General features: G+C 37.8%; 1 protein-coding gene across 3 annotated transcripts in view; it reads left to right on the top strand.

Annotated features, from left to right (window-relative positions):
* wdr11 (WD repeat domain 11) overlaps positions 1 to 15,182 on the top strand; it is a 344,263-nt gene that overhangs the window by 166,363 nt on the left and 162,718 nt on the right. For all 3 annotated transcript variants that reach the window (XR_012371953.1, XM_073872785.1, XM_073872784.1), the window contains exons 19-20: positions 7,674 to 7,845; positions 8,258 to 8,366. Coding sequence is in view for 2 of the 3 variants with exons in the window: in XM_073872785.1 (XP_073728886.1) it covers positions 7,674 to 7,845; positions 8,258 to 8,366 (281 nt within the window). In the remaining variant the exon portion in view is untranslated. The remainder of the gene's footprint in view (positions 1 to 7,673; positions 7,846 to 8,257; positions 8,367 to 15,182) is intronic.

Below are 15,182 nucleotides of genomic sequence, written 5' to 3'. Positions count from 1 at the left end.
AATGTAAAGTACTTACAATGGGTTTGAGCTTATGTTTGCTTCCCTTAATTGGGATGGTGGAGAATTTATTTAAAATATTAATAATTAATATTATTAATTATTATTTATCATTAAGCCCCTCCTTTAAAATCGCTACAGCGGTTTGACAAAAAATCCTTTATCCAGCTGCAAGTAGATGGGGAAGGCCGAGAGTCAGCAATTTATTTATCAGGATGTCAGGGATAATTGTATTCAAGGCGGAGCTATAATCCACGAAAAACATCCTGACGTAGCTGTTTTTTGTTCAGGATGACTCAAGACAGTATGAAAAGTAATGGATAAAGCATAATTTGTAGAACTCGTCAATGGCGGGGAAAGAGTTAAGTTCTTCTGCCAGGAGGGCGTCATTTGTAGTTGTTACTATTTTCTTTTTGCCCTGATAGAATTGTTATCATAGTTCTCGGTTTTCTCTTTGTAGGCCGTTTAGCAATTCTAATTACCCTCTTCAAATCAGTCCTAGCAGTGGAATATAGGGCTATGTCTCCTAGCAGTGGAATATAGGTGTAATGAGAGCCATCGTGGCTTCCTCTGCTGGCCTTCAGAGGCTTCTCCCTCACATCTCCCTCAGGACTTCATCACTCAGAATCCATTGCACTAGTCTGATCAGCACCACACCTGTTTCCTGTTTGTAATTATCTGGACTATTTAATCATGCTCACTTTCAAGACTCTTTACGAAGTATTGTTAGCTTGCCTGCATTACCAGGCGCTTATTCCAGTCATTCTGTTCTGTCTCTCTGTTTTTGACCCGTGCATGTTTACCATCCCTGCTGAAAAAACCAGCATACCAGCAAGACCAGCATATTTTGTGTTTTGGTGCTGGTTTGCTAGTGAACACCAGCTAAACCAGCATCAAACCAGTATCACCACCAGCATTAGCACCAGCTAAACCAGCATCAAACCAGCATTAGCACCAGCTAAACCAGCATTAGCACCAGCATCCCATGCTGGTCATACAAGCATTTGTTGTGTTTTGGTGCTGGTATGCTGGTGACGACCAGCTAAACCAGCATAGACCAGCATAATTCCCATGCTGGTCCATGCTGGTTTGATGCTGTTTTTTCAGCAGGGATATATGATTATTTGCTGCTTGCCTTGACCTTTGCCTGTATATTGACTACAGTTTTAGATTTGACTCTGATGTTGTTGTTTGCCTGGTGTATGACCCTTGCTTTTATGTGGATTTCCTTCAATAAACCTGCATTTGGATCTAACCTGTTTCACTGTGCATGACAATAGGGCTATGTCCCCTAACCTGAAGGACCAGTCCTGTGGTTTGAGAAGTTTGTGTACTTTTGAAGTCATCCATGGCTTTGGTTAGAAAATGTCCTTATGGTTTATTTACAGTAACATTGTCAATCCAGGTTTTAATATATAAAAATGTTGTTTCTGTATACTCCTGAAGATCCCCTTGTTCAAAAAGGGACCATTTAGTGCTTAAGAATCAGTCTTGGATTTGTGACATTGCCCCCTCTGGCCATGTTGTCATGGTTTTGATACATGGCTTTGTTGTCCTACTAAGAGGGATGTAGGCAGGGAGGAGGAGCAGAGAGAGGTGATCTGAAAGCCCCAGGTGAGGAAGGGGCACTGTCCCGTAGGCATGTTTTAGGTTGCAGTAGACATAGTCAAGAGTGTTGTTTCCCCTGGTGGCACAATTCACATATTGAGTGAATTTGGGGAGCACTGTCTTTAAAAATGCCTGGTTAAAATCATCCGCAATCACATGGAGTCTGTCCAGGTAAGATTTCTGCAGCTTACTGCATGGTTTGATAAAGGTAAGTCAAAGATGAGTTAACATTTGCATCCGGTGAAATATAGATGGCTGTCACAGTTACTACAGTTAACTCTCTCGGTAGGTAGAAAGGTCTGCATAACACTGACAAAGACTCCAGATCACGGGAACAGTGACTGTCTATAACATGGCTCTGCTCACACCAATTCTCATTCACATACACATAGCCTCCCATCTCTTTTCTTACTGGTGTCTCTGGATCTGTCCTGTCTGTGCAGACTCCTGTCATTTAACTCGACAGCGTTATCAGGGATCAAAGAAGTAAGCCAAGTTTTGGTGATTATCATTAAGTTGCAGTTCTGTATTGAATTTTTTTGTGGCTAAAATTAGCTCCAGATCTTATTGACAACAGATCTGGCATTTGAGAGGAAGAGGCTGGGGATCAATGGTCTATGTGGGACTTTCCGTATTGAATATAAACCTCATAAACAGATTACTCTGATTATTAGATTCCAGGTCAGTTAGAGATACCAAGAGTTTACTCAAACCAAGGTGTATCACTATTTAGCTATTATGTCACTCATCGGTGGAATCAACTTCCAGAAGAGATCAGATTTGCTTTAACTCTTTCACCGCCAGGATTTTTCATGATTTTCACAAAAGGTTTCATCAAAAACACCTAATTTTAAGCAAAAAGCTGAATTAATTCCATTTTTGTGAAGGACTTTTGATAGAGATCAGATGCAGAGCGATCTTTAAAACATACACGGACATACAGCTGTTTGCCCTAAGGCAATACTTCCGGTTTTTATAATTTGCGGAAGAGCGCCACCTGGTGGATAATAGCGGATAATAGAGTTAATAAACCTAGAATTAAAAACATCTGTTTAACACTGCATTTATTGAATGGGCATTCAACTGCTTCCCACATACTCCACTTTTATCCCATTTTTTTCTGCTTTATTCTTTGTGTACACATTTTTATTTTTTTAGAAAATCAAATTTATTTCCTTTTAATTGTTATTTTAAATTTGTTTGTATCTTTGTTTTTTATGGTAACATTTTATTGTGATTTTAAATCTTATATTTACAGTTTTTCCTCTTTATTTTGTCTTACTTTAAAATAATTTCTTTCTTTGTAAAGCACTTTGAATTATCGGTAACACTTTACAATAAGGATCATTAGTTAACATTTGTTAAAGCGACACTTTGTAATTTTTCAACTTTCATAATACATTTTCAACACCCTTGTGATAGTACATCGACTTTAAATAGGTTGAATGACATGTCTACCATAGCCTGACCGGGTTTGTATCGCTTTTACTCGTACTTTAAAACTTAGGGTTTCGGGTAGTAACCAGAGCACAAAAAAACTACAAAATTCGACTGCTTTACGGCATACGTCACTTCCTCCACAATTTTTTTAACGTGAATTTTGCTGGAGGCTACTTAACGAGTGTAGAGAGCAACTTCTATTATGTGACTCTGTGGCACCGTGTTAGTGTCACGGATCTGTGACACGGGCGACCTGGGTTTGATTCCCCTTTAAGGCAATTTTTATATAAACTCACGATCTTGATTCATACATAAATGCGATCTTCTTTATAAATGACAGTGATTATCTTGTATATAGTTCCATGTATTATGATGCATTCACGTGTTCACGTATTTACCTTTACTGTCTATGGTATTTACATTACAATCCAAGATGCTATAGCAGTCAAACTTGCTCAAACTCACACAGTGTAAAACCAAACCCTATTCATTTACCAATCCCTATTCATTCACCAATCAGATCCGAGCGTTTCCTCTTCCTCATTTGCTGCGTTCCGCTGTCACTCGCGTGACATATTACAAAGCGGCAGACCTAAACACACCGGTTTACTTGGATTTCGAGCGACAATTTTCACAAAAAAGAGAGAAAAAACAAGCGCCATTGCGGAAAATCCTGGTGGCGAGGGAGAGAGAGAGACGATGCAACAATATTTGTTTCGAAAAAGGCAAGGAAATACTGGTCGTTTCTCAATTGGAAGGCTGCAGCCTCCGGAGGTCAAATATCCAGGCTGCATACATCATCAAGCCTGGTGTATTAAGGTAAACTGAGCATTACATTCGCAAGTCATAAGCATACTGCAACAATTTACGATTAACTAAGTATAATAGTCAACTTTATAATTGTTAATATTCTGAAATAAGACAGTCTTGATGACGTATGCAGCTTAGAAATACGACATCCGGAGGCTGCAACCTTCATATTGAGAAATGGCTTCTGCCACAAGTTCTTCATCAGAAAGTTGTAACATGACTGCGTTTCTCCCTGATGCCTCAAAATGTTGACTGTTTAGCGTTTTAAAGGTTTCGTTTTTAGTTTAGTTTTAAGGTTGGCCAGTTCTTTTGGCCTCTAGGGGTGCTAGGCATGAAAAATACATGTCTAGCGCCACCTAGTGGCCAAAAAGTTCTGTGGTGTGCCTTTAATGTATTATCTTACATGAACAAACCATGAGCAATACATTTGTTACAGTATTTATTAATTTTTCTTAATGTTAGTTAAAGCTGTCCATTGTTTGTTCATGTTAGTTTACAGTGCATTAACGAACGTTAACAAGATTTTAACTAAAAATGCAATTCCCAAGGAATTACCAGTGCATGAAAATGCAAGAAAGTTTAAATAAATGTATGACAGAAATGTAAAAGTTGTTTAGTTTAGTAGTCTACCTGGCTGTTAACATGTTTTAGTCTGAAGCTAGCATGATTTAGCATGAAGGTAACATGATTTAACATGATGTTAGCATGAAGCTAACACAATGTTAGGATGATTTAGCATTAAGCTAACATAATTTAGCATGAAGCTAGCAAGATTTAACATGAAGTTAGCATGACTTAGCATGAAGCTAACATGAAGCAAGTATGATTTAGCATAAAGCTAGCATGATTTAGCATAAAGCTAGCATGACTTAGCATGAAGCTAACATGATTTACCATGAAGCTAACATGATTTACCATGAAGCTAACATAAAGCAAGTATGATTTAGCATGGAGCTAACATGGTTTAACATGAAGCTAACATGATTTAACATGAATCTAACATGATTTAGCATGACGTTAGCATAATTTAGCATGACACTAGCATGATTTAGCATGAAGGTAGCATGATTTAACATGACGTAAGCATGATTTAGCATGACGTTTGCATAATTTAGCATGACACTAGCATGATTTAGCATGAAGGTAGCATGATTTAACATGAAGCTAAACCAACCCCTATGTCTCTACGATGTTCTGATTCAGAGATATAAGGCTTTGTTTGTGTTGCTAGGCTGCTCATATTTGGATGCTAGGGTCTGGCTTAATACTTCAATAAGTATGGTGCGAGACTTATTGGATGCCTTAGTAAAATGAGCCCAACCCAATGTCTCAATGACACTGCGCTGCAAAGATATCCATCTGGGCATTTTATAATGCCAGTCTATGGGATTTGTTGCTAGGGTGCCCAAAATGGTTGCTAAGGGCCTGGCTTATTAGCTTAATAAGGATCATAAGGGATTGATAGGATGTAAAGTAAAATGAGCCCACCCCCATGTCTCTATGATACTGTGCTGCAAAGATATCCCATCTGAAACGTTTTTATTTCCTTATATGGGCATGTCCCTGCCCCATTATAAGTCTATGGGGAAATTTGGGGGCCTCTTTCACCCCATTGTGAGGTATGTTCTTACAGAGCCTGCCAGCCTCTTCAAATGTGGCAAGTCACAAGTTTCTGTGAAATCCTCGGTCTGAGCTATGACTCGTCAAAGTTTGTCGCAATGTTAAGTCTATGGGATTTTTCGGCTGCTTTTTCACCCGTGGCGAACATCGTACCCCTGATTGCTTATAAAAGTCATTGCACACTATTCCCCAATAATCCGCACGTTTCAAAGTTATGTTAAACTTTTGAAGCTGTATTAATTGCAGAAATTTGGTTGGAAGAATAATAATAATAACCAGATAGGTACATTCCTTAGGAAAAGTGAAGTGGTGCTTGCGGTGGCAAATTTCGGGGGACAAAACTTCTACGAATGATTATACACCCAGTCACGAATAAAAAAAACATGTCTTTAGATGTTCTGATGTGGAGATATAAGGCTTTGTTTACTCGGTTGCTATGGTACTGTTTTTGGTTGCTTGGGAAAAAATTGGCATCCACTAGTGATTACACTCCGAGCTACGAGTAAACGGTCCAAACCCCGTGGCTCTACGATGTTCTGATGCGGAGATATAAGACTTTGTTTACTCGGTTGCTAGGGTACTGTATATGGTTGCTAGGGAGAAAATTGGCATCCACTAGTGATTACACTCCGAGCTACGAGTAAAACGGTCCAAACCCCGTGGCTCTACAATGTTCTGATGCGGAGATATAAGGCTTTGTTTACTCTGTTGCTAATGTACTATGTATGATTGCTAGGGATAAAATTGGCATCCACTAGTGATTACACTATGAGTCATGAGTAAAACAGTCCAATCCCATGTCTCTACTATGTTCTAATGTGGAAATATAAGCTTTGTTTATTCCGCTGCTAGGGTGCTCATATTTTTCTAGGGGCGTGGCTTGGGAGTGGCCATTGATGATGCTCCATCATCTACTTGACAGCATGAATGAAATAAACCAACCCCCATGTCGCCATGACATTCAGATTGGGAGATATAACTGTTTGAATTTTATTTTGCTAAGGTGCTCAAAAGTGGTTGCTAGGGGCGGGGCTTAAGATCTATTTTAGGATCCTGAGAGACTGATTGGATGCCTGAGTAAAATGAGCCCACCCTCATGTCTCTAGGACACTGTGCTGCAAAGATATCCATCTGGGCATTTTAAAATGGCAGTCTATGGGATAAGTTGCTAGGGTGCCCAAAATGGTTGCTAGGGTAACCTTACACCTCATTGTGGGGGACGTCCTGACAGAGTCTAGCACCCTCTTTAAATTTAGTAACCCACATGTTTCTACAAAATCCTCGCTCGGACCTCTGACCAGTCAATTTTTTTTGCAATGTTAGTCAATGGGGTTTTCGCACCATTGACTTTTCATTAGGGCACTTTTGGGAGCCTCTTACACCCCAGAGGTACAGCTTACACCCCAATGTATGTTCTTACAGATCTACCATCCTCTTTAAATGTTGTAACCCACATGTTTCTACAAAATCCTCGGGCAGAGCTATGACCCGTCAAAGTTGGGCCCAATGTTAAGTAAGTGGGATTTTTCAGGTGGTTTCACGCACCCCATCGCTTATAAAAGTCATAGCACACCTCTCCTCAATAAGCCGGTCGATTTGAGCCATCTTTCAGGGATGTATGACAAAGCGTGCGAGACAAGTTACGTGCCGAAAAAAGTGTCCAGAGTTTGCAAGCACCACTAATAATAAGATTAAGATGAAGAACAATATGTTGGCTTTTTCAAGCCAACATAATAATATCCCTGAGGAATAATAATAGTGATGCTTTGCATAAATTTGCTTTGATTTTCATGTAATAAAAAGCCCAGTGATAATAGTACAGTGCATTTTCATGCACAGTGCATTTTAATGCCCTGTAATAAAGTATTAGTAATTGTTGAAATTAACATAAACAAAGATTAATAAATGCTGTATAAGTGCAGTTCATTATTAGTTCATGTTAACTAATGTAGTTAACTAATGAACCTTATTGTAAAGTGTTACCAAATTATCTTTGTGTTTGAAATGTGTTATATAAATAAACTTGCCTTGCCAGTACCTTGCCAATCATTGCATTCGATCCAAAAGGTTAATACGATAACCTGTTGTTGCCAAACGTTTCCCTTAAGGACATTGCTACCAGTAAAAAGTTAACAATTGTTTGCATCAAATTAAGCTCAAAATCCATAAATCATTTTAGTTTACCCACACTCTTGCAGGTGCAGATGGTAAGCAGCATCCGAGTGGGCCGGAATGTAAATTACAGGATTCTGGATATTGACTGGTGCACATCGGATAAAGTGGTGCTGGCATCAGATGATGGCTGTGTCAGAGTGCTAGAGATGGCCATGAAGTCTGCCAGTTACAGAATGGATGAGCAGGACCTGACAGGTTTGTGCAAATGGGTATACGGTAGTGTTAGCACAGTGGATAAGACACTCGCCTTCGGTGTGAGAGACCTGGGTTTGAATCCACTGTGATACACCATTGTGTCCCTGAGCAAGACACTTAACTTAGTTGCTGCAGAGGCTTGCGATCTCTGACATATATAGCAATTGTAAGTCGCTTTGGATAAAAGCGCCAGCTAAATGAATAAGTAAGTAAAATGAATAAGTAAATGAGCATCGTTTTTTTTTTGACAGTAATATATGCTTTAGGACAAATTTGCTGAAACACTTACAAGCTTTTTTGTGCAATTGTTTTCCCAACAACTTAAGAAAACGTGTTTATTTGTATTAATGTTGACAGTATGATGGTAAGATTTTTTCCAGACAGGTATGTGTGACATTCTTATGTGTTTCAGATCCGGTGTGGTGTCCGTATCTTCTACTACCACGTGCTGCTCTCACACTGAAGGCTTTTCTGTTGCTTCAACCCTGGTCTGATACATTTACCATGGACATTTCTCAAATGTGCGTGAAAGTCTTTTATATTAAAGTACATCTATCACTCACATCACATATACCTCAGGTTTCTTATCAAATTTTTCCACTTAAACACATTACTTATTTGCAGAGGTGCATCAATAATGTACAAGTTAAGTGTTCCGTGCAGTATTAAGCATACAGTGTTACTTGTGATTCATTACTTTTCTGTATGTGTCTTCCGGTTTCAGACAGTATTAGCTGCAATGCAATCTCTAACTTTTGCTTCAATATAAAGTGATTTATCTTTCAAAGCAATCATATAAAAAGTGCTATGTTAAGTTACAAAGGGAGAAAGTACTTTCTTAAACTGTCAGAGTCTTTGAGCTTAAACTTTAAAGGAACAGTATGTAGGATTGTGGCCAAAACTGGTATTGCAATAACAAAACTTGTGGCTAAAACTGGCCATTTTATGATTCCTTTATATAAATTTCTTACATACTGTTCCTTTAAGATTTAAGATAAAAGATAAACTTTGCCAGAGAGCATATTAATAAAGTAACATATAGAAGAGAACAGCAGGCTGAATAGATTATTGTACGTAATGGTAAAATTATCAGTTATTTACACGATAAACAATAGCATACAGAACATACCTGGAAGGCTGAAGAGGATAAATTAACCGAACAAGCCACCGAGCATCAAGTTCGCAGACTCGTCATTCCACATCACTGAATCCACTGAATTACATAAATACTGGAGCAGCATATAGTGGACTCTCGCGGCTGTAGATGGAAATGGTCTCTCTTGCCTCATAAATGTCAAAATTTATTCATACAGACTTATAAGGCACTCCTGAGAATACAACGCAGCACCAGCCAAAATATGAAAAAAACATGACTTATAGTCTGGAAAATACAGTACAGTTTGTTAGTTTACAGAACTGGTGTGTTTTGCTAGGATGTGAGGAGATGTAAAGCTGAGTGTCATCCGCATAGCAATGAAAATTTATGTTGTTTCCTGATAATGTTTCCTAGATGTAACATATATAAAGAGAACAGGGTAGGACCTAAAACTGATCCCTGCGGTACGTCGTGAGTAAATGTAATTTGTTACTTTCCACCTCTGTAAATAAGAACAAGATAGTAAGAAAATAGGATTTTAGTGAAACACACAAGTCTTTTGAGTTGCAAAGCCCACCTCTGTAACTTAATGTACAGAAAAATAGCTTTAAGCACTGTATTTGAATCATTACTGTTTTCAAATGTTACAAGAAACATTTTCACATTACGTTTTTTTTTTGTCATTAATGCTCACAAACAGTATAGCATGCACATACATCCTAGCAATGTTGTATGAATGTAATATATTGTACACAGACACATTTAAAAGTAATACCGTTTTTTATTGTTAGGCAGGGTACATCTTAAAGAGCCACTAAAATGACCACAAAAAAGTTTATATATTTATTGTTGTGTTCTACCACAATACTGTTGTTTAAATTAAAGTTCAAAAAACGCAGTATTTTTCTCATAATATAGATATTTGCAACATCTCTCTCTAAAACGCTTGATTGCAGGGCGTCTCTCCAAAGCCCCACCCCCACAAACGCCAAGTATACTCTGATTGGTCAGGGATTCTAAACGATTGTGATTGGTCAATCCTTGTAGCGTTCGAAATGTCTATTACCATATCGGGTTTCGGCTTCTAATGCGTGTACAGATAATCAAACAATTTTTTCTGTAAACTGCCTCTAGTAGGCTATTGCATCGGTATTGCCTTGCAGTTTGAGCCTGAATCAGATTTAGAGAGTTTGCAGAAAGAAACAAATCTAACAGAAACTCCTTCCCAAGGACAAATCGAGCAGGATGCTTCACGATGCTAAATTTGTAACCAAATTACACTTCGGCTGTGTTGTGGCTGCAACAACTGGGTCACGAAAATTCAGACCTCTGTAATTTTTCCATATTCAGAAATAAAGGTAAACCCCTGAATAAATAATCAGTGTATTACAATTCTTCATTTAAGTGTCTGCATAGATATTTAGTGTCTGTAATGTAAAACCGCTTTATGTCACAGCGGGGCTTTTTAGACAGAGTGAGAGCACAGCACAGGTGCAGCAGTCTGATCGTGGCCACTTGCTGTCATTTTCGGTGAAGCTCTGCTGTGTAGCCTACTGAAGAGAACTGGACTAGTTGTCTGTCACATAATAATAAGCTGTTACTTTCGTTCACTGTGTAAAAGCATGACGGCAAACCTTGGTGCAGAATTGCTTCATAATAATAAACATAGATAGTCGATGTCCAGACACCAAACATCTAAACAGCTCAAATAAAATACCATACACGCGTTCTCCGCAGCGCAGACCAAACTCTCTCGTGTAAACACACTACATTTATCTGAGTGTCGCGCATGGGATTTAACACAACGTGCAGATAGTTTTGCGCCTACTGTTGTTGTACAACGTCAAGTTTATTATGAAAGTTGCCGAATACTTTCTTGTAAAAAAGGCTCAGTGAATACAAAATATGTTTTACTCTCTTTGAATAGACAATCTATCTATAAAGAAGTATGAATATATGTATAAACATGCCTGTTTGAAATATGGATCCAGAAAGATCGCTGTCTACCAATTCAGCACCATTCCCATGGACAGCAGCCGCTAACATCGTAAGTAATAAAGGTTTTAAAGTCTTCATAGCACGCTATGTTTAATTAAAAACAAGGTTATTGAGAAACACAGCACTGAGTATAAATGTATCAGGTGTTATGAGGTTATAGAAGCTCCGTCTCTCTCCACTTACTACTCACACTTTTACCGCGGCACGCGGCTCTTGTCAAATGAGTTTGTAAGCGAGAACTGCTTCATTCGTTTTATACACCGAATAAAACAAATTGTTTATGCATTTGCTTGTCGATTTAGAGCTATACAGGTTTAAACAGCGGTTGAGTTTAGACATACAGCAGGCTACAGTACGCTAAAAGGCTTAATTTAACGTACACGCACAAGAGACAATCTATTTTACAGTCCTCTGAAGTTTACAATGTAACACTACACTGCATGATTGTAACATTGTATAGTTTTGTATGATTTACTGAATTATCCACACAACATGGCGCAAATACGCGTGAAAAATTCACATATAGGATGTCAGTTTATTTAATTATTTTTAACTATTTGTTATATTTTTCACAGCACTGCGATCGTACACAACTAATAAATATACACATAATAATGTATACTGGTTGTGAATGTGTTCCTGAAGCACTACAAATTAGGAACAGATTAATCCTTTAGGGGCAAACGTTGCACAAATCCAGCCTTGAGCTCTACATGTTTAAGGAAGCAGTGATCCCAAAAATGACGAGAGGAGAAATATAGTTTCTAGTTACAGTGCGAATGAATTGCATTGCAACTGTTTATTGCATAAACTGTAACCACTATTTCACTTACTCTTCATACTGTACAATATTATTTTACCCTCACATAAAAAAACAGCTTCTTCTAGACATACTGAAATCAATAACTCTGCAATGCAAACAGACTTGGGCTATTTAACAAATCAGTTCTCTCTGACAACAGCAAGTGGGCGGGTATAAGCAGCTAGTGGGTGGGCATTATTCAAATGCACGCATCCACGTCATCAGGTCACGGAAATAACTGTAGAACTACATCTCAGGCGTTTACTGTAGTACATTAAAAATGCCTTCGGTTAAAGGGAATATCTTCCTTTAAATTGGACTGTGAGCTTTGTAACTCTGCACATCCCTTTTATGCTCAAAACTGCTACATTATACTGTAACAAGAGTTAAAAAGTTGAAATCCATGAAAAGGGCTCTTTAAGTCAAGTTGCAGTTTTCATACTTCTTGTAACATTTGTCAGTCAAAATTAAATTACTGAAAGAACTGTCGTTTTTTTTTTACATTTGATGTTGTCAAAGTATCTTTAAAGTAAAGTAATTAGTAATTAGATTACTTTTTGAATGCGGAAGGAGGGGAATAACGTTATTTAAAACACTATGAACCTCTGACCGAAACACTACCGGGATTCCCAAGGGAATCTTAGATTTTAGCTCAAAAGGGAATATTATGTATAATTAACTGTAATTAACTATACAAATTTATCAGGTTTTACCTGGCGTAGCAGAATTAATAATAACAATTAATTAATATGTTCATCCACCGAAGACATATATCCATAATCGTATATTAACGTCTAAGAAATGTTAATTTCATGGCCTTTAAAATTAACTTTCGCAGTAATATACAGTGCTACCCGCAGCTTGTAGCTGGATCAAAGCCAGAAATAGTGACTTTAATTTCTTGAGCAGTGAACACAGAAACAATAAAATTGTGAAAATGCAAAACCGGTTTATTAACTACAAAACGAAGTACACACAACGACTAACTATACATACACATACAATAACATAAAACAGATGAGAAAGAAAAGATTGAAAAGCTAGAGAGAGAGTAAAAGATTGGCAATAGCACTATTGCACAACATCTTAACATCTGCACAAACCATTGGAAAATCTCTAAGGATCGCCTTCATTTTCATAAGGGGTAAAGCTTTAACATCAGCCAGTAAAACAAGCGTATACTTGCATTTGGCTCTTTGTGATGCTGTGCGAAGTTTCTGTTGCGCACGGTTGCGAGCAGGGAGAGAGAGAATCCAGGTGTGTTCGTAAGATGACAGAGTCCATTAGGTTGTTCCGTATGGCGGATTGTTCCACGTAGATTGTCCGAACTCGGCTAAAGTGCAAAGCCAGGAAAACTGTCCCAAAGAGAGTGAGACAGGGCTCAGAGAAAAAATTAAGAATCCGAGGGACTCTGGATGAGTCTCAGTGAGTTTCCAAACTGCGCTGATGGGTTACCTGAGTAACTGAGCGACTGAGTGCTCCTGAGCCACCGGGGGACTGAGCTACTGAGCGATGATTAATTGGGCGATAGGCTAATAAATGAAATTGATGCTGCTAATGGTAATATGATACATAGCAATGATTAGGAAATAAAAGGTAGATAAATTTGATACTAGACAGGACATGGGTTTAAGATCACATTGCATAATAATTTCATACCTAAGATATGAACCATGCTACAGTGAACAAAACTTAACTAAAGTGTTAACACACAGTTACATCACATAAACATGATCATGCAGTAAAGGGATATAAAATATATATACATTTAAACAGCTCATTGTGATCTTTAAACGTGGAATCAGCAGAGACATAGTCTGTGCCCCCTGCTGTGTCTCTGGCGATTGTCGTTCGATCGGCTATCAGGTTTCTCTGGTGGAATTCCTTTGAACCTCTTTGACGACTGCATTTGTTTTAATTGTTGCCCATTTTACACCCTTGATAGGTAATAGAGATCTCGGGCGATTGTCTCTGAAAGGAGACAGGGTTATCTAATTATCACAATTTTAGGGCTGTTACGATCCAGATGCCAAATGGCATCGATCTGACTCCGAGCCATCTGTTACAGTAGTAATCAGTAATGTAATCAAATAGCATTTTTAAAGTAGTAATTTGTAATGGATTACTTTTTAAGTAACTTACCCAACACTGTTAATATCTAGAAGAGATGTATGGTGTAAAAGCTGCACATAGCTCCAGTTAATTCAATTTAATTTTATTTATATAGCACTTTTTACAATTGTTTAATTGTTAAACAAGACGCAAAACTGCACTGCGGTAGGCTGTTAACAGAAGGTCATTAATAACCAATACATACCATTTCTGCGCAGTGGTGAGGCCTACATTTTCATACATATTTATTTCATACACACATTCAAAAATGTGTCTACTTGCACAGTTGGCTAGACACTACCTATTCCAATATTTTTTATATAAAATGGAGATTTCAAATAGTCTACAATTAGCTTGCTGGTTGAGGTTTGGCTTTTTTAATAAGCAGGCTACTGTAACTGCCAGTTTGAAGGCTGTTCAGACATATCCTAAAACTAACAATGAGTTAAAATTATTAAACAGAGGGTGTGGTACTACAGGAAAAACCTTTATCAGTAATTAAGTGTGGGACTAAGATCTAATATACACGATGTTATTTAGATGATTTTATTCGTTTAGATAGCTCCAGTCAATTTGTGGTAAATGATTAAATCTGTTAATATAGCATTATTTTAATTAGAGTACTGAATGATACATTGGTGACTGGTTTCATAGTTTAGATATTTTCCATATTAATATTGTCATGTAGTTTCATATCTGTTTCTGTTTACCCTTATTTCTTGTCAATTTTGCAACTGTATCACAGTTTTTCTCAGTTGCTTAAACACATTTCTTAAAACTATGCCTCATATTCTCAAAACAGTAAACACAATTGCATAACATCTCACCCAATACTCAAAACATCCTATTTTCAGGTCAAAATGAAGCTCTTCACTCAAAACCACCATTCACTTTTACTGAAAAAACAACATTTTCCCTCTGACAACACACACAAGCATTTAAAAACACACACACGCACGCACGCACGCACACACACACACACACACACACACACACACACACACACACACACACACACACACTACAACATAGTATAGCACACTGGTGCAATAAATTCAAAACAATATATCCAAAACTGCTAAAGTTGGATGTGGTTCTCCCGCTCAAAAACCTTTTCACATGACCAAAAAAGACACAAACAATGTATTCATTAGCACATTTTTATTCATTTATGTGCTACACAACACAACTGTAATAGAGAAGCTTAACCACATCACAGGCTTTATTGGTCCTAGCCGCGAAGCGAAGGTAAAATCCTATTGCACGATCCACCCCTGTCATTCATCTACTGATATGTCGATCTGTATGCAAGACAATTTGATGCATTTC

The sequence above is a fragment of the Misgurnus anguillicaudatus genome, chromosome 11, assembly GCF_027580225.2.
Source record: "Misgurnus anguillicaudatus chromosome 11, ASM2758022v2, whole genome shotgun sequence".
NCBI lineage: Eukaryota > Metazoa > Chordata > Actinopteri > Cypriniformes > Cobitidae > Misgurnus > Misgurnus anguillicaudatus.
The sequence above is the reverse complement of the archived record's forward strand: the minus strand, read 5'-3'. Positions and strand labels throughout refer to the sequence as shown.